The sequence below is a fragment of the Lissotriton helveticus genome, chromosome 4_1, assembly GCF_964261635.1.
Source record: "Lissotriton helveticus chromosome 4_1, aLisHel1.1, whole genome shotgun sequence".
Lineage (NCBI taxonomy): Eukaryota > Metazoa > Chordata > Amphibia > Caudata > Salamandridae > Lissotriton > Lissotriton helveticus.
In genome coordinates, this window is record NC_136063.1 from 465,002,441 (window position 1) to 465,023,812 (window position 21,372).

A 21,372-nucleotide genomic window follows, 5' to 3' on the forward strand; every position below is an offset into this window, starting at 1 on the left:
TAGCCAACAAAACGGCGTCATCCGCATAAAGTAAGACAGGTAACCCTTTGCGCCCGACATAGGGGTAGTCTGCACCTATATTTAAAAGATTCTCCTCCAAATTATTAATATATAAATTAAAAAGAAACGGGGCCAAAATGCACCCCTGTCTGACACCCCGATGTACTCCGAAGTCCCTAGTTACCTTTAGATCCTGGGAGTACCGTACGTTGGCCTGGGTGTCCTGGTGTAAGTCCGCCAGTAAGTTAACAAGATTTTGCTCCACACCCATGTTGCCCATGACCTCCCAGAGCTTAGCCCGGTCAACACAGTCGAAGGCTGAGGAGAGGTCCATAAAGGCCATGTGAATTGTACCCTGGCGTGCCAAAGTGTATTTTCCCAAGACCATATACAAGTTGAGGCACTGTGAGATGGTGGAGTGGCCTGGCCGGAAGCCATATTGGATCGGGGAGATTATTTTGTGCTCCTGAATAGATTAACAGCCTGGGCAGTATTTTAGTCAGTAAGCACAGCAATCATCAACACTGGTTTGTGATCGTAAGAAAATAAATTGGGCCACTGCACTTTTTAAAAATATTTTTTTTAGGTCTCGCTAGAGCCAGTGCATGCGCTGTCTCATGCGAGACATTTAGTAAGCGGATTTTTAAAGTGCTACCCACAGGCTTTGCCAGCCACCAGCTTGCTGTTATGCGCACAAGCGCTCGCGACGTGCACAGCTGCCTCTGCAATGGCTCATTAAGCCTTACAGCGAACGCCTGAATCCCCTCCACTAACCCCTCCCTTCTCCCACTCCCTCCTCGTCCACCCTTCATTTGCATTTCAGTTTCGCGCCGCGCGGCCGTGTCGCCTTCACGGCGCGCGGCCATTGCTTGTCTGTTTGGTAACCTGATCAAACGCACGCATACCTACGGAATATTAGCTGAAGCTTAACCATTATATTTTCAGTGATGTATATGCTTTTTGTCTGGGACTATGTTTTATAGTTATTCAGTATTCCATTCTTGTAAAAGCTGTAGTCCCTCTCCCCACCCGCACTGATGTGTTCGGGAGCTCTGCAAGATTATGCCCGAGCAAACACATATTTCTGACTTCCACCTTTACAGCTTTACAGCTTAGTTCGGCTGTGTTTGTAGAATGCGTAAGTAGGTAGCCCCCTGCACATCCCGGCCACTCCCGTGCCTTCACATTAGTGTGTCGCGCTAAAAAAAAAAATACAGCTCTTGTCCTCGTTTCTTCATCGCTTCAACCGGCCCCGCCTCGTCCACTCTCCTACCCATTTCTTGCTTGGCAGTTTTATTAATTGTTTCAGAGTTTTAAACCTTTGACGCGCTGACTTATTCCTCTTGGCGACACAGCCCGGAGCAGAAGGGATTGTCATTCCCTTAAAGACGTGCTCCCCGCCGCCGGATCGCATTGGAAGGCGCGGGGGCCCTCTCCTCTCGCTGATACCGGCCCTATCAGATCGACTAAGCCAACACTTATTTTCTCGCGGGCGACTGCTCTTCATGACTGCTTAATAGAATAGAATGCCGGGGCCTTTGTTGACTGCGAAATTGGTGCGTTTTTTTAAATGGTGGTTGTTTTGTTTGAATACAGTAAAGTGTTTTTTTCTTCATTTTAAAGAATGTGATTCCGCTGCCATCTGTGGTCGAGATAAATACCTTAGCTCACAACACCTGTGATATGCTTGGCTTGCGTATGGCGTTTTTTTTTCGTTTGCATTCCTAAATGACCGGGTGGGGCAGCCCGAGGTCTTGGGGTCGTCTACATTAGAGTAATAGGCAGATCTTTAAGTGGGATGAAAAAACTGGGGGGTCTCTCAAAGGGGTGTGACCAATGGAATTAAGGGCATGGCTTAAAAACACCTAAGCTAAAGATCTGTGCTTAGTATAGTGTGCCGCTGGACTTGTGTTTTGCTGTTTCGATCATTGCATCCAGATATCTGATACAACAAGTAACATCAGACCTACAAGTCCGTACTATTGGCTTTGTCAATGGTTGTTAACTGCATAAGATAAATAAGCAGCAACTATGGCTTGTATATACTATTGAAAAAGCTTGCACTTAAAGCCCTGGTGACACCACAACAAAGTTGCTGCTCCTGAATTTCAAAAAGAGAAGGGAAATCCAGAGAGAAAATGGCTCTCTTTAAAGGATTTCCCTTCCCTTATTATGCTCACCTGGAATTACGTCATGCCGTAACTTCTCCAGTAATGAGAAGTGAGCAGTGTGAGCACGCGCACATCGATGTGCCGGCTGTCACTGCAGTCCGTACAAAAACGGACCGCCTGTACCAGGGCACAAAACAGAGCACGATAGAGACCTGTTTCAAGACCCCTTTAAGCAAGCATTAGCATAGCCAATAGGTCTCGCCTTTGGGACCTTGTAAGTGTTTAGCCATGCAACAGTTGATATTGTTGCACCAAGGATATTGTGCTGTATACCTAAACATTATGAGGTCCCAAAGGCGAGACCTATTGGCTATGCCAATGTGTTTCAAAAGAAATTACGTCACAGCAACATAAGTATCCTACTTCCAATTCCCCTTTCGCGTTAAAGAGGTCATACCGACAAAAAGACACTTTAGTCCATTTTGATCAGTGTTAACTCCGTCTTCTGTGCAAAGCTCCCAGATCTATTTTTTTTTTGTGTATGCCAAAGGTATACAACTTCGAGGAGTACCAGTCTTTAACTAATTTTTCATCAGCTGATTTACATAAACTGTGTTTGCGGAGTTTGGCCTTCTGTGACTTGGTGCAGACAAACAGGAACAGTGTTAATTAGCCGAACGACACTTTTGGTTTCTATCGAAGACGGGAGTTCTCAGAGTTGTGTGATCGTGAAGGAGCGAAGGGAACCAGTTTTCCTCATAAGCGATTTAAGCCTGCAGGCCACATGACTTAACATCAGAATTAAATCTAGGGTGCATGCGAGGCTAGCAAGCACCATGGTAATCCCGAGATGTTTTACAGTCATAGCAATAGGAAATCCACCTAATGAAACACAAATGTATTTATTCTTTCGGTGACTGTTGAGCTTAAGCAGAGGGTAGTAACGTACTCAAAACTGTGGACCATACCACCACTCTGTTCTGATATCTGCAGCATGTGCACTATCTTAGATGGATGTAGTTGGTGCCAGTCGCACCCACTGACACTGCACACTGGCACAGTCTGACTGGGCAACCTATTCAGTAATATGGTTCTGTGAGCTATTCTCTTTGTTCTCCTTCTGGGTGACTGCTGAGACCACTCTACCACTCTCAGTGGGCCCGCCTTCCGATAACATGTTCATTTAGCTTGTCTACTGCATCCTGCTGTCTTGAATGATGTAATCTAACAAACAACTGTTTGCTAAACTGGTGGCCCTTCGGGCACAAATGCCAACCACTTAAGAGAATTCATATCTTTTGGAGACTTTCCATGTTTTAAATAAAAAATACATCCTGTTTTATTAAATTGGTTTAATTCATTGAGCAAGTTAACCTAAATTCCTTTTTGTAAGTACTTAATTACATTTTTGCTGTTTAGTGTTAGTTTTTCTAATTTACCAGAATTTAATAAGATATCCTAAATTCACTTCAGCTCAATCCTTCAGTTACTGTACAAATCCCTTATTGGCCCTTCCTTTTTATTTAAACCCATCGCTTTTTTCTTGTAGCTGAACAATATACTTATCCAGTATTGGGGTATCTTTCATAGATTCACATGCCTGAATCATTCCCCGTCGACGAGGCGGGAGTCCCACGGTAAATAAAAAAGCAGTGCAAAAGCACTTTGTAGTAGTAGTAGGCCCTAGGAATAGGCGTGAGGCCTAAATTATAGTAGCCTATCTACCTCATTATGTAAAAAAGACCAAAGTCTTTGCTCCAACCAATCAGCTCACAGCACCCTCCAGAACCCTCTCTGCAGAGCCAGCTCTCCACAGATTTTCACCGCACGTCGTGGGTGAAGGGAGTCTCCCTGAGCTCTGCTCAGTTTTTTCTTCAGTTTTACTTCTTTTTGGATTACAAGCTCATACTTCATTTCTCTGACCCAATTAAGGCGGTAATATGGCAGAATGGCAGTAAATAAGGTAATAGACTATGATTTATGTCTAACCTTTTCCTCAATAACTCTCACGTTCTGAGAGATGAGGCCGCTTTGGGTCAGAGACTTTTACCGGCCACTTCTGAGGAGGATGAGGAGAGGTAGAAGGGAGAAGTCGCGCCAGGAGCCTACTGAGGGCGCGCATAAAAACCTGCCACTTCTGAGGAGGATGAGGTGAGGTCGAAGGGAGAAGTCGCGCTACTGAGGGCGCGCATAAGAGCCATAAGATTCTCTTTGAGCCTTTATAGGCATTTCTCACAGAGGATACAACTCCCTTTTTTCATCCCTGACGCTACATCAGGGAAGCTCTCTTGCCGGACATTAGGAGTATATACCAAATATCTCCATGTCTAATATTACTGCCTCACCAAAGTTATCCTCATCTACGATGATCGTCGACGACGGCCTCCTCCTCGATGGTCGTCGACGATGGCCTCTTCTACGAGGGTTGTCGACGACCGCCTCATCTACGGTGGTCGTCGACGACAGCTTCGTCTACAACGGTCGTCGTTGACTGCAGCGTCTACGACAGTCGTCGACGACGGGCCTCGTCTACGACTGGCCTCGTCTACGACGGTCGTCTACGACGGGCTTCGTCTACGACGGTTGTCGACGACGGGCCTCGTCTACGATGGGCCTCGTCTACGACGGTCGTCGACGACGGGCCTCGTCTACGATGGTCGTCGACGACGGGCCTCGTCTACGATGGTCGTCGACGACGGGCCTCGTCTACGACGGTCGTCGACGACGGGCCTCGTCTACGACGGTCGTCGACGACGGCCGCACATTGATGACGGCCTCATATATGACTGCTGATTTTTGATAGTGTCATCTACAATGGCAATGCCTAGCTACGACGGAAGTCTATGACAACTTTATCAAGGTAGCTTCATATACATATGGCTTCATTTGTGCATGGTCTATACTACACATGGCTCCATCTATGCATGGTATCATCTATGGCTGACCATCATTCAATTGCCTCATCTATGAGTGCCTCATCTACAGAGGATATCACCTATTTTAACCTCATCTATTATGGTCTTGCTATGACTGTCTTCTATGACAGCATCATTCACTAACAATGGCCACGTTTACCAATGGCCACGTTTACCACCAATGGCCTCGTCTACCAATGGCTTCCTCTGTAAAGGGCTGGCTCGAATAATGGCCTTGTATGCCAATGGCCTTGTCTTACAATGGTCTCGTCTACCAATGACCTAGTCTGTCAATGGCTCTGTCTATCAATGGTTTTATCTACCAATGGCCTCATCTCCTGATGATCTCATCTACCAATGGCCGCATCTACCGATGGCCTCATCTACGAAGGGCAAATGGCCCCATTTGTAACCCTCATCTACGGATGCCCTCACTTATGACTGCCTCATCTTCAATGGCATTGTATATGGCTGTCGTCTGACAGCCTCGTTTGGAAGGGTTGCTCATGACGGTCATCTATGATGTCGTGCTAGTCTGCAATTACCCCGCTTACATGACCATGTCTATGACAAATTCGATCATGAGATTGGCTGAGATGGCTTCAGCGGTAAGAGCATCATATATATTCTTAACGTAGTGGGCAACAGCTAGATTTTCACTGCCAACTACAGGCAAACAGAATATATCCTTCATGGTTTAGAGGAGGTATGCATCACAAGAGTGGTACGTATAATAGACTAAGTCTATTCCAGCAGTTTCTCTGCGCATAGAATAGAAATAATGTGTACCTACTAGCAGCCCATCCAATTTGATAGGCTACTGTTCGACCAGATTCAGTAACTTCACAGACTGCTCATTAGCCATCTAAAATCCTGCAATGCCTATCTCCACACCGCCTTACAAAGAAGGATGTCGTCTGAACCTTAAAAATGATAATAATAAGGATAATAATTTCTCTACTTTGGCAGTGGCCTCTAGTAGAGCTGACAATCTTTTATCCTTGATCGGTTTCTATGATCGTCCTATGTGGTTGACAATAGCGAATTTCAATGACCTCATTCCTGAGGACCGAAGGCGGGATGCAGGAAAGATTCTGTTGGAAAGCGCACGCCAGGAATGGCTTAAAGCCGCTACCTTCAGCCCTGAGCGAAGTTTTCTAGGCATGGCCTATGATGAGGAGTTGTCGGTTTGCTAAACATTTGAATGAAGCCCCTTAGTTATAAAACCAGGCATTGATAATGCACGATCATTAAGCACCCTTTAATATGGGCGCGGATCTTTCAAAGAAGCGTGATAAAGGGGTTTTCATCAAGAGGAAGATACCAAAACCAATCGGATGAACAGTGTCAATCTCAGTACAGCCTTGCAGCCAGGCATCTTTCTGTAGATAGTCTGTCTACTTTCTCCCGTCACGAACGAGATTTAAGTATCCAGACTGAGACACTAACAGGAGGCCATGATCACCACAAGGTTCCAATCATTTTATCCTTTTCTCGAGTGGTCCTGAAGGTTTCAGGTTTTTGTTTCCAAGCAACAAGGAACTATATCGGACCAATGTGTTCTAAACCTAGTAACCAATGGCCACTCCATGGAATTCATCAATCAGCCATATACTACTCCGCCCAGGGGTCCCCCTCCCCCTCGTTTTCACAACAATTATGTTATTTAAACAAAGAATATTTTATGGCTTCTCTGGATGGAGAGGGTGCGAATTTCCACATACTTGTCCACCCAAAACAGCACGAATATTTTCGCTTTCACGCGGCTGACGCCCATTTTAGGTGCGTAGTGCTCCCGTTTGGGCTGAGATCGTCACCAAGAGCCTTTCAAGAAGTTCTTGGTACTAGTGGCAGCAACATTGAGATCTTGAGGAATGCAAGTGTTCCCCTGTCTAGACGATTGGCTGCTTAAAGGTCCTTCTGAACACGAAATCAGGATTGCCACAGTAGATGTACCCATCTAATTTTTTCTCTGGGGCTGATTCTCGACGACAGCATATTGCAGTTAGGTCCTCTCCAAGTAAATGTATTTTCTCGGAGCAGGTTTAGGCACAATCCACAACAAAGCATTCTTGTCACACGACCACCAGTTGTGTTTTAAAAAATGGGCAAGGTTAACTTCATAAGGTCAGTTTCAGTTCAAATGTTTGTTTTGTTCCTGAAGATGTGCTCTTCAGCGATACATCTCATACCATTAGCATGGCTCAAAATGACACCTTTTCAGATAGAACTACAATTTCAAGATCAATAACCAAAGGGTTCGTTCGATGATACCATCAAGGTTACTCCGTGCATGATCAATCCTGTACATTGCTGGTCGCAGACAGAGAATATTGCCCAGGGCCGCACGTTCCTGCAAACCATTCCAGGGTTTGTTTTAACAATTGAGGCCTCCATGGAAGGATGGGGAGGTCATTGGCAGGCATAGTCTCATAGACAACGACAACAGCAGATCAACAGGCTTGAGCTCCACAATGCTGTTCTGTTCCCCAAGCATTTCGCTTGAGGATTGAGGGTTTGTCTGTGCCAGTACAGCCCGCAAACACCATCCGCATGTCTTATATCAATACACAAGGAGAAACTAAATCTGCTATACTCTCGCAAGAGGTTCAGGAATTGTGCGAAGGAGTTGCATTGCACAAGATGTCTTGAGAGCCAAACACGTCAGGGCTCTCCACAATGCTCTGAGCATGTCTCAGTCGGACTGTCACGAGTGGACGCCGGAAAAGGGACAGGTGAACCCAGTTTTTCCAAGTTTGGGTTAATCTGGCACGGGATCCATTTGCATTCAGAGAGAACAAGGACGGCCGATATTATGTCAGCATGTTTCCTTAACAGGAACCAAGAGGGAATGCCCTGTCCATGCAAGGGTCAGGGGTTTGTGCGTATGAGTTTTCCCCCAATACCATTGGTTCCGAAGGTGTTCTGCAAGATGAAGCTGCAAGGTTACCATCTGATTCCGATTGCAGCCCGTTGGCCAATATTGGTTCTCGGAACTTCTGCTATTGTTTATAGACAAGCCCATTCGGCTGCGGCTTGGGCCTACGATTTTGTCAGGGGACGGAGATCAAGTGGTTCGTCCGGATCCACAGTCATTACTATTGCACGCACAGCTTATCATTTGTTAGAGTTCAAGGGCATCAACGTTTCAAAGAACTGTTGTGAAATTTTGGCCAATTCTCGTGCCCAAGGCACAATCAAGGCTTATCGCCTCAAATGGAAGCGATTTTGCGGTTAGTGTGAGGTGATAGCAATTCACTCAATTACAGTTACTGCAGAACAAGTTCTCCATTATCTGCTCTTCTAGCCAAGTCTGGGCTTAGTTTTTCTTCAAGAAACAAAATGCGTCTTGCTGCTCTTTCCTGAATTAGGAAATGTTAGTTTTTCTTTTGTCTGCTCTTCGGCGCTTGTCAGACAGTTTATGAAAGGGCTTTTCCGAGCCTTTCTCTCCAGTGCGAGCACCCTCCCAGAGTGAGCACTCGGCATTGCTAGGGCGGTTAATGCAGTGTACATTTGAGCTGATCCATAAACCAGCTCTCAGATTCCTCACCTGGAAGGTTGCCCATTTACTGGCTCTTACTTTGCAAAAAAGGGTTCGTGAAATCTAAGCTTTCACTATAAAGAACACCTCACTTTTACATTTTCCTCAGAACTATGTCACCCTTTGGTCGAATCCTGGGTTCATTTCTAGGGTACTGACACAATTTCACTCTAAAGAACCAGTAAGATTAAGGACATGCATGTTTTCTTTCCAAATCCTTCAACCCCAGTGGATAGAACATTGCATTCTTTAGACATCAAAAGATGCTTAAACTTCTACTCCACAGAACCAGGACTTTTAGAAAATCAGATCTGTTTGTGACTTATGGCCAGATTACATTGGGTATAGCGGTCACTAAAGCTACGTTTTCTAGATGGATAGCCTCTGCCATCCAGTTCTGTCACATCAAGGCTAAACGACCATTGACAAGGTCTGTTCGATCTCATTCCACAAGAGCTGTGGCAGCATCTGCAGCTTTGTTTGCAGGGGTGACGCTTGAAAACATGTGTCGTGCTGCGACATGGAAGAATGTCCACACGTTTACAAAACATTACTGCCTACAATCAGCAAATCAGAATGATGCGGCAGTGGGCCAAACCGTTTTTACGCCACATGTTTCCATAGGAATACATTCAGGTTCTAACATAGGCTCATTTCTTAAAAAGTATATACAATTCAATTTGTTGTTTATAATATACAGACATGTGTTATCATATACTGAGTTTCTATGATACTAAGGTTCCTTTCCTGTAGGAAATTACATGATTTCTATGTTGGTTCGGAAGTTGACTTGTTAATAGGTCAATCTCTAGCCGATTGTTGGTTGTTAACGGTACATTCATGGGGGTGCACTACAATAAGTCTCCCACCGTCCGCAACCGACTTTGCCAGGTTTACTGCTTACTATTCTGATTCAGGCATGTGAATCTATGAAAGATACCCCAATACTGGATAAGAAAACAAGTTACTTACCTGTAACTACGGTTATCCAGTATTGGTATCTTTCATAGATTCACATGCACCCACCCTCCTCCCCGGAGAGTCAGTTCTCTATGATTGGGATACTTGTTCCCACTTGTGCTACGAAAATCTGAGGAGAGCTGGCTCTGCAGAGAGGGTTCTGGAGGGTGCTGTGAGCTGATTGGTTGGAACAAAGACTTTGGTCTTTTTTACATAATGAGGTAGATAGGCTACTATAATTTAGGCCTCACGCCTATTCCTAGGGCCTACTACTACTACAAAGTGCTTTTGGACTGCTTTTTATTTACCGTGGGACTCACGCCTCGTCGACGGGGAATGATTCAGGCATGTGAATCTATGAAAGATACCAATACTGGATAACCGTAGTTACAGGTAAGTAACTTGTTTTCATATTCATTTTAAACACTTGCAACAGACATTTCAGTAGATAATGTTTCTTGTTTACACTTGTTTATAGCTGCTTTGGGAGCTCTGCCATCCTTCTCTTACATATATTATTATAAATGCTAAATTTCTAATTATAACTAACTTTTATTCCTCCAAATTCTACATTGTACATATGTCGCCATTGCGCAATAAAATTAGTAGTAGGAGGTATCGGGGGGGGGGGGGCGATATCGATCTGTTCTGTCTCGGATCCATACATTATTTTTGTGGGGGGTATGTAGTGATCCAGCTCTTCTGGCGGGACCCCATTTTATTCACGTTCCTTTGGCTCGGGGAGATCGCCATCTGTGGCCAATAATGCAAGACCCTTGCTTGCAGCCTTATTGCTATATTGCTTAATCATAGGACAACCGGGAGTACCAACAATATTTCAGACCTGTTTAGACTGTAAAGGCTCCCAGATATCCCAAAATCTAATTCATTTACTTTGCCTCCCACCCGATCTAGCTTATTTATCTTTTGAAAAGAAGTTACCCACTCACACTGAGTAGGTGGATCTGGATAAATCCATTTGATGTATATCTCACATCTAGGTGATAAAATTAGTACAAACAGAAGATTTGTATGCTTCTTACCTAAAATGGGGGACCATCATTATGCAATTTAACCCCAAATATAACTAAATCTATGCTTACCTCTGTTACTTGACCCATTACTTCAGTGAGGATCTTAACCACTTGGTTCCAGAAGCCATGGAGTTGAGGGCACTGCCGAAACATGTGTATATCGTCCACCATCTGTTCTCTGTACTTAGGGCAGCTTCTCGTCTTATGTATATTTAATTTGGAGAGTCTTTTCGGCGTCCAGTATCTTCTGTGTATGGTGAAGAGATGTTTTTTTCTGAGATAGGCGGATTTAATAGTATACCAACACATTGACATAGATACTTGCCATGTTTCCTGGGCATCCAGCGATTGCAGATCCTTCCCCCAGATCTAGGTAGTAAAAGAGTCTTCCCCCCTGGCTGCTATTAATGACCAATACCAAATTGAAATTTATTTTTTTACACCTCATTTCCTTGTATTTTCCGTTCCAATTCTTGGTTTCCTGTTTCATTTCCCTCAAGGGTTTTTGTCCAGCTTGTTAATTGGTAAGGTTTAAATTTTGCTAATGAGCCTTTAGTACTATTTAGAAGTTGATTCCACTCCAATAACACATTGCCTTCCAGTAGTTGTCTCCATTTCTTTATGCCTTCTTTTTCCAGTGGGATAGCCAGAATGTCTTTCAGACACTCTGGAGTTACTGGGGAAGCTCATATTGGCGCAAAATTGCTATAATATGGGGTTTTCAATGTTCTTCTTACTTGATACCTTAATTTAGCTGCTGACCATAAAACCTTTAACTTTATTTTTTTGAAGCACTTTGGGTGTCCAAATTCGTATAAATAAGGATTATCTTCTGTGTATGACTTTGCTTGTAAGAATGTTGGGTAAGTGTGGTATTCTTTTAATAAAACCCTCATGTTTTTAACTTGGAAAGCTCTATAGTATTCAAATAGATCGGGACTCGCTATCCTTCCTTGTTAGTTTTTTTTTGGGGGGGGGGGGGGTTTCATCGAAGCTTCTTCCCTGCTATTCTCACTCCTTTTGAAGCCCATACAAAACTACTCAACTCCCCCTGCAATTTAGTAAACCATTCTTTTCTGAACTCTAAAGGGACCGTGTTGAAGATATACATGAACTTCGGGAGAATTGCAATTTTTAATATGTTGGAGCGCCATAAAAACCACAGAGGGAGGCCCCTTCACATACTTTCAGCAAGCCCCTAACTTGCAAATGTTATCGGGGCTATTTTGTTAATATTCTTCACTATTTTCACACCTAAATAGCATATCCTTTCTTTCACCATAGGGTTGTGACTTTTGAAGTTCCATTCTATTATTTCTGTTTTAGATTGGTTATCTGAGTAACCTGATAATTTACCTGACCTAGGATATTCTCTATTACTGGCATTGATTTAAAAAAATTATTAGTGAAGATCATCAGGTCATTGGCACATAATGCCACCCTTGATATTTAAAAGGAGTTATCTCTTGATTAGCCCTAAGAACACTGCCCAACGGTTCAATATAAAGATTGGACAGCATGGGGGAGGTGAGGGAACATCCCTGTCTACTGCTTCTGTTACTATTGATTTTTTCTGTTAAGTTACCATTCACTAGAACCCTAGCTGGTGAATGTTTAAACCGGGTTTTTAAGGCCCCTAAGAATACTCTTCCCAAATGATATTTTTCCAATATAGTATGGAGGAATGGCCAACTGACCCTATCAAAGGCCTTGGCTGCGTCAAAAGTAATTATTAAGAGAGGGGCCTTCTCTTGAGTTGCTACATCGATTGCACTGATTAATTCATGTGTTAGTTCTTGGATCTGTCTTCCTTTAATAAGACCTTTTTGATCTTGGTGTATCAGCTGGTCGGAGACTTGTCCCAACCGCTTTGCTAAAATTTGAGTGTAGGTTTTGTAATCGCTGTTTAACAACGATATCGGCCTGTAGGACTTGCATCTCTTCGGGTCCTTCCCTCGTTTAAATAGTATGCTAATAGTCCTCATTCCAAGAAATCGGCAGCTCTTGTCCTTCTCTAAAAATGCCATTTATTAGTACTGTTAAGGGTTGCACCTAGGTCTCTTTTAATAAAATATATATTTTGTTAGGAATTGCATCAGGGCCTGCAGCTTTGCCTTCATTTAGATTATCTATTGCATTTGCTACCTCCTCCATCGTGATTTCAGCATGAATAGCCTCATTTTGTACTTGCGTCAGGGTTGGGAGCGTTATATCTTTTAGGTAGCTATTTAGTTAGTCTGCCGACGGTCTTATCTCTGCTGAATACAGGGACTCGAAGAATTTTCTGAGTGCCAACTCTATTTCTGCATCTTCTGAAGTGGGGGGTCTGTCTGATTTTCGGTCTGATTTTCTGCCTGAATACTTGGGATCTTATTTTGAGTCTGTTCGGTCTTGGTTTTCCACGCAAGCATTTTGCCACATCACTCTCCATACTCCTAGTGGGCCAGTGTACTAACTTCCCATTTATTCCTAACTATGGCGTCTAGGAATTCCGATAAGGCCTCCTTTTTTTTCCTTCCATTTAATTCGCTATTTCATTAGCTTCTTGTGGGATCACATCCCCCTACTAATCTCCTACCTAAGTTTTGTGTTTCGTTTTCCAACTAATCGATTCTATTCCTCGTGTCCTTATGCTTGAAAGCCACTAAACGTAATCATTTTCCCCCGGAGAAGATAAATGATAAGGACCTCAGGGATAAAATTGATTCCTTAGAAAACCAGGTGAGAAGAAATAACCTGAGGGTCTTGAATATCCCAGGGAGGGATTGGAAGGGGAGGATGTTAAGGGATTTGTGAAAGTTACTCCAGGAACACCTCCCAGGGATAAAAACGACAGATCTAGCTGAGGATATACAGAGGGTCCACTGAGACCCCTTTGGAAAAGGAAAACAGAGCAAAAATCCTAGGAGAATCCTGATAAATGTTAAGACGTAATCATTGAAAGAAAAAATATTAAGTGAGGCTTTAAAAGCTGGCTCTTACACTAAGGACGACTGGGTTTTCAAAGTCCGATATTTTTAAGGAGAAAAGAAAAGGGGAAAAAAAGTCTAATTTGTGCGTATTTTTGAGATTTAGATCAGTAGAATGGCAAAGGGACCCCTGCTTCGACCTAAAAAAGGTTAATGTCAATTAGAATTTGAACAGCCTCAGAGTTGGAAATAGACGGCAGACAATTATATCCATTCACTATTGTTAGTGCTGGTCTGTTATGGCTGTTACTCAAGATTTCCTTTAGAAAGACCACTATGTGCCCAGCTGAAGTGATGCGCCAGAGTGATGACATCCAGTGTGTCTCTTTTCTCTCTGATTCCATTTCTGTTCCCCCGTTTCTGCCACTGCGGCTCATATTATAGTGTAGTTGACCATTGGTAGAAGTATTGAGAGATGCAAGAGTGCTTCGCTCCCTCTGGAGCCTGAGTACAAGGTTTGTGCTCTTGGACATTGTTGCATTTAGATTGCAGTACATCCATAGTAGTTTGAGGAGATTCTTTCGCCTCACTGCCTGCTTCTTCCTTCACCACCAACATATTTGATGAATTGTTACATTTCCATGTTAGTGTAATGACTCTGAAGATGTAAACTGTTTTCTGAGGTTTCTGTTCCAGCCAGGGCTTTTAATTGTTCTAATTCCAGCCTCCTTCTACTCCACTTGCTTATACAGTAGGAATTAAATCAGTCTGCACCATTTGAAATCCTGTCCCACCTCACTTAATATTTTCTTCTTTTCTGTGGTTCCCAAGAAGAGCTGATGACCTGAGTGGTAAATGTTGCACTACATTTTCAAGTAGTGTTAGAGGTATGTCATAATTTGAACTTGGGAAATGGTCCATAATGAATGTGAGGCAGCTAATCTAGGTAGACCTTGGCCTCATGGACCATCCATTTGACATTCTAAATGCATCTCGTCCAGAAGAAGCTTGGGCTCCTGTGAAGTGATCTTTCAGGATACTAGAGCTCATATCGGAGGCATTCTTCATGGTAGTTGAAGGGAGTATCACAGTTTTGTCATAGGCTCTTATGAATGTATGTTGAATCTAGCAGGACCTGTGCAGAAAGTTGCAGAAACACAGGTGAGTTACATATGTTGGCTGGAGCTGAGCAGGATCTCCAGCAAGGAAGTTGTCAGTGGTCTATCCTAGGGTAGAATACAAGCAATAGGCCAAGAATACTCTAAGTTCGGCCCAGGGGACACCTGCAGCCCTCCTGACATTTTAATTGCATCTCCATGGTGAACAGCAGTGCTGGGCTGGTATTCACTTGTCAGAGCAGGAACATTCAGAAAGCTGTGAAACGGGCATACATTATTTACACGTAAACTAAAGTAAAAGTAAAGAAGCAACGAAAGTCTCCTAGACCACTTATCTTTAGGAACACCTTTTGTTTTAAAGAAATCTTGCACTAAACGTGGAAAAAAATGTATAAACTCTGCAAGCCTCAAAAATGGGTATTTTATGAACATGCATGAGCGTTTATTAGCAGTGATAGTTTGAAAACTATCACTTGGAGACATTCATGACACCCCCATTTTGAAAACAAATGCCATTAGTGAAGCACTAGGCAAGTCATTTGCCACGTGCACCTCGTGTGTAGCTTTGGCTGTTAAATAAATGGAACATTCTAGTTTATTAAATAAAACCCAAGAGACAGTTTTGTACAGCACACATCCTGAACTCCTGTATTTCAAGGTGCTCTTATTTGTGGTAATGAAAAGGAGACAAAGTGAAGTTAACCAATTGCCTAGGATCACACAATTTGGTCAAGTGGGTAAGCCAGGACTCATACCAGGTTTTCTGGTTTCACATTTCGCAATTCAGCCACCAGATGAGTATCTCTTTCCCTCTCAGGATTTACATTAGAAGGTAATGCTTTGACTTTAATTTCTGGTGCATGAGAATAGAGCGTTGGTGGCAGACAGGCCTCATTTTGTTGTCCACACCATGCATCTGCTTCACGTTACCCCTACGCCCCCTTTCATCACTTCAACCCTCCCCCTGCTGGCATAAGTGCGGCCCTCGGGCATGTCCTAGACAGCACTTTGTGCCCCCCCCCGGGGAAATGTTTGCTATTACTCATGCAATAGGCGACCTTTTTGAACTCCCAAACAAGAATGCCAATTGAGTGTCATGGGTAGATTGATTGCCCTGTATAAAGAGCAGGACAACACTCTATAGCTCTGTCCCTGCCTAGACCGCTGCTCTCACTCCTGCCAGAGGTTTGAGCTACTTAAGCAACTGTGTGTATGTGAGACTTTTGTGTGCAGTTGGGGTTGAGCTATACCTCTACTGTCTGAGAACTTGACTGCTGGCACCATCTGTAGATGTAGCAACAGAATGGTGCAGCTCAGGAATAGGAGGTGGAGCATAGGTTTGCAGGGGCCAGACTTTGGAACTCCTTGTGGCAGGGAATTGGTCCAGTCTGGCCTGTCCAGGAACAAACCGGGGAAACAAAACCACGCCTGGCCCGGTCTGCTTAACAATCTGCACCAGGAACGGCTAATTCTGAGCCATTGCAGATACACATGGTCATAATACTGCATAGTCATTCTCGTGGTCGCTTCTGTGAACCGCCCCCAAAGTACTGGTGTCTCCAGTTTTGTTTTGCATGATCTGGTTAATGCATCCTGATCTTTAAAGATGTGGCTGTAATCAAATGAATCAAATCTGGACCGGATGTAACATATCTAAAGTTGTCTTTAATCTTCCATGAAAATTGCACACGTTTGTTCTAAGTAATGTTTTCATATATAACTTTACTTAAGAATATAGGAACGATATCCTATAAAAATGTTGTCATTATGGATTTGCTCACAGTTAAAAAGAACAGTAAATATCAACCTCTAAATAATATATTACTAACCCTACATAGGCTAAAAGTATATTGCAATATCTTTCAAGCCAAGTTTCAGTTTGGCTGTTTTTGAATTACACAACATTTCACATTTTCAAGTTGAAGTAATATCAACTAACTAACATATGTAGTGCTGCAGTGCGACTCAGAACTGTTTGAACATCTTTCTCAAGCATTTAAAATCACTTGCTCTCGTAGACTCTCTACTTTCTCACAATATAATAAATGTGGATTTATTATCGTTAAATGGTTACATTTCCCATGCACAAATAATCTGGGGCTTTTTCTGCAAGAATGAAAACTATTCAAGATATTTATGTGCAACTTCCATAAACCATTGTCTGTAGTTTGGGTGACTTGAATGTTCGGGTTACACCGTCCATATATTTGTGAACTTATGTAAACCAGCCAATGGACTTATAACACTTGAATAAATTAAATATCCAGAATTGGAAGCTGTATTACTATTAGCCAGCAAGCTGACCAGCATGTCATCAAGTGCTAGATTATGCATTAGAAGGAATTTAACCGTCTTGCATAGTAGACCTCAGTGTGAACATGCTGACTTACCTTCTTGGGTAAAGAGAGGGTCAAATTCAGTTGCCGATCAATCATTGATTGATTGTGTGTGTTTATCCATCATGAACCATGGATTCTTATACAAAAGTATTCTTATACAAATTTTCGAAGCTAAGACGTGCACAATCTCAAATTGATTTTTATTGCTCAGAACAATTCTCTACTCTGCTTTTATCCCCGAACTCTGTTATGCTATGTTGTTACTTTGTATGCTATGTTGTTGTATGCCATGTTTTTACTAAATGTGCTATTCATACTTTGCTCACTATGTAAAGCGCTCCGTTACCCTACTTTGGGTCTGGTTCGCGCTATAGAAAACTCTCAAAATAAATAAATTAATAAACGTTACCCTTTTATGTGGGCATATGCTCATTATGGTAAAATATTACTTACCTGTACTAAGGACAGGATGCCTTTGGTCCCTAGTGTGTTGTTATTTAAATATTATAAAACAAAGTTATACAATTTGAATTGATTTGGTACAACATTAACAGTTGTTAGTTCTTATTTGAAGGGTATTATTAACATGTGTTTTTAGTGGTTTGATTTCCACTTTAGAAATTGGACGCAGTGATAAGATTTATGTCTGTCGTATAAATAATTTATTGAATAATTTGATGAAGAATGAATCCTGTTATTTAATGGAAGCGTGAAATTGACACGATATACATCCACCCTTACAAACTGATACCTGGTGGTCATTTTGTCAAATAGTGGCCTGGGTAACTGGCAAAAGTTATGCCTAGAAATGTATTCCTATTAGCAAGCAATAGTGGTATGAACATATTCAAAATTTGTATAGTCTTTATCCCTCCTCCTATAATGCTACGGTTTGAAGCCTATACAAGAATGTACCACCTTTGACATTGCATTGGTCCTCAGAATGAATAAAAATTCTGTGCCTCTTCGGCCCAAGTTCCTGATGAGATATCTGGAATTATACTTCATTACTTGCAGGTTTGGGTTACTTAAAACCAATTAATCACTTTCCACCAAAGTGGCTTTAGGGCCAAATGTAGCATAAAAGATTATTCATTGGGATTGAAATTGACTGTGGAGCGTAACCTAAAATAAACGTAAAGGTCAGAACAGCATTTATTACCTAATCATGCACGCTCGATAAAGTAGATTTCTAGATCATATAGACTAAGCTTTCAGCTTGGACAATTCCAACTGAGATTCTGAAATTAATCATGAAATTCCTCACCGATACTGGAGTTCTGCTTAGATCAACAAATTGAACCCTGCTTGAAAACTGGCACAGAACATGTTCTTCAGCAAGGATATGTATCTACCCCCACCATTATTTTCCTTATATATGGCTGATTTTCCTCCTCCTTCAGTTAAGGCACCTGTTCTGGTTCCCTGCCTGCAATCTCGAATAGGCAACTGGTCCAGCTGTTGGTTGTCCCAGGTCTTACGTGGACCTGTTTGAATATGCTTTTTTGTGAATGAAGGTGACTTGGGAAAACCAAACAGTCTCACATTGCACTGAACGATCTGCCATTCTTGTTTAAACCCGCAAACGTACTTGGGACTCAATCCTAGTTCTGCTGCCTTTCATACGGAGTGTAGAGTGTTCAGAATGTCACGCCACCTGCTACTTTTCACTGTCCGCAGTTTATTAATTTAAATCAATCCATTACAAATACATCATTTCATTCACTTAATATAAATTGGCACATGTTTACAAATCGTTAAATTTTCTGTAACAGCTTGTTTTTGTAGCATCCAAGGATTCAACTTGATTATCAATCTGCGGTTTATCTATTCATTACTGAGAAGTTGGAACTTGTACTAATTTGCATTACTGCATAATCAATGACCATGCAATTAACATCACAATAAATACAAACTATGCACATTGCTGAGCTTAATAACTTTATTTGTGGATCCAAATGAATGTGGCAGTTAACTTGAGAATTTTACAAATCTCAGTCCATGAAAAGTGCAAGTCTTGCCCAGAACCATGCCAGGACCCTGCCATCCGTCAGACACCAAAACCAATTTGGCGAGATTCTGGAGTTGATATTATTAGTATGTTCTGTGTATTTTAAAACATCTACTTAGCACAACATTTCATGTGTCTAAAGACAGCACAGCAAAGTCGTTTCGAGAGAATACTGGAAAATGTCTGTTCACGTACTATGTGCGATATCTACTCGAACCTCTTTTTTTCCATTTACTGAAATGTCTCCCAGCTAGTCTTTATGTGCATCTTGTTTCCTATACCCAAAACAGATACCTTTCACTCCTTCAAATAAAGCATTAAATATATCTTGTGGATAGATCTTTCTGGGGTGTGTACAGAAATTTAAAAAGCAGTTTATGTATATAAAATTCATGATTTGTTCTTTTTGCAACTACCATGTATCTGTTTCTATGTATAGCAAATGCCTCCGAAAATAATTGTTAGTAAATTTAAAGACTTTTTTGTCCTGTTACTTAATAGCCCTTAACTTTAAGTTGATACCTAATTTAGTGCAATCTCTGTGTTGCAAATATGTATCATAGAAATTTAAAATGGATATTTCTTTTCTCCTGATCTATTCGCAGCTTGGCTAGTTTTAATTGTGGTTTTAGTCATTCAAGTAATTTATGCTGTGAAAATTATCTAGCTTGTACTTTACAAGGAACATTAAGAACTATAATTATTAATAAATATAAAAAGAGGTAGAAATCACATTTTAATTAGGGCTACCCTACCTATTATCAAAAGTGGAAGAGTTTGCCACCTTTCCAAAGTTTTTCTGGGGTTGAGCCAATAGAATGCAATTCATTTTGCATTCTGTAAACAGATGAATCTCACAGAGTATCTGTTTACAGCATTTGCCTCATCTTCAGGGGAGACTTTGAGATCACCCTGGGCTTATATTTTTTAACATGCTCTCACATATGCTAACAAATGTATTCGACCATATGAGAGTGCCTAGAAATAGGACTTATTGGGGGACACAGTACAGCCTGGTTCCTGTGGTTTCTGGGTCCAGTTAGCATGCTTTTCCAAAGATTACACAATAGCCACATAGACGTACCATATAATCAGCCTGCCAGACACATCCTTTTTGGCCACCACATTTATTGATGGTATTCATGATGATCCTTTTTTATCTTAAGGTACTTATATGTTGAGTCTACCTTCAAGACAAGTGAGCTGAGCCAACAACTAAACAGCAAAGTTTGACATTACTTAAACATTTCTGCTTAGTTACTTATCAAAGTATATAAGGATACGTGTGTCTGTTAATGGAGCAAAATAGTATTTATAATAGTTTCACTGAGGATGAAAAAATCTATGATTCCTTTGCAGGCGAAGCTGTATATTGAACTTCAGTAGATTTTTAAAGAACTCAAGAGTTCCATTTATTGATTCTACTGAACTCTTACCAGTAGTGAACCTTTTTTACTGGCACAAGACTAGTGCAATGTGAAAGTCTGTTTCTGAGTGGAGCACTGCTGAATCGTATAGTGTTTATTAAAAATCACAATAAAAATAAGGCCTGCTCACCTAATGAAATAGGTTAGTGGAAATATGACTGACTTGTTTACATTTTTACCTTTGTTTTCCTAGAGGCATTTGAAAAATATTGTGATGACATAGAGAGCACACCTGCATGGGGCGGCCAACTTGAGGTATGTCTTTGGAGACTTTTCCTAGTGAAACTGCTGTTATACTGAAACTTGTCAAATTTGCAGCACTAACCAACACACCTTTTAGCTGTTTATTTAATGTAGTTAATTTATTTCGTGATTTGGTTTATGTAATGAATATGTAATAATTATGTAAGACAAAGCTGTTTCAGATGCCTACACGAAGGTATGTGTTAATTTAACATCTGATTACTTTATACTATATTCTACTCTATAATAAAGTTGGATTCAGTAGTATATTGTAGAAAAAAAGTATTCTAGATTTACCGGATTTGCCTACTTCAGATTTAAAACTAAAACATTGTAACCAGAATGAGATGTCAATAGGACTTCATTTTAGGGTGATTTAAAAAAAATCTGGGAGTATGACGTTTCACGACATCTCGCTCAAGTACAAGTCACATATATTTGTTTTTCCTGGGCTCTCTGTGTTAGGTGCCTGGCAAGAGAACGTACATAGCAGTGTGATGGCAGCTTTCCATTAGGTCAGTTGTAGATGTATATGAATACTGTTTTACTGGGAATGTTGACCAGATTTACCTGAAATCCAAACCAAGTCCTCGTGGTTATGATAACAGACAGAGCCAGTAATGGCGATCTGCGTAGTAGGAGGAAGGAAACAATAAACCATGTATACCTCCATGCATTCCTCATTGCTGGATCTTTAGATCCTGGTCCTCTGCATGAGTGAGTCAACCTTGCCAAATTCCTACACCTGTGGTTCTTACCCTCGA

General features: G+C 41.7%; 1 protein-coding gene across 3 annotated transcripts in view; it reads left to right on the top strand.

The window, feature by feature from the left end:
• OTUD6B (OTU deubiquitinase 6B) overlaps positions 1 to 21,372 on the top strand; it is a 175,308-nt gene that overhangs the window by 84,716 nt on the left and 69,220 nt on the right. For all 3 annotated transcript variants that reach the window (XR_013610508.1, XM_078687055.1, XM_078687053.1), the window contains exon 5: positions 20,559 to 20,620. Coding sequence is in view for 2 of the 3 variants with exons in the window: in XM_078687055.1 (XP_078543181.1) it covers positions 20,559 to 20,620 (62 nt within the window). In the remaining variant the exon portion in view is untranslated. The remainder of the gene's footprint in view (positions 1 to 20,558; positions 20,621 to 21,372) is intronic.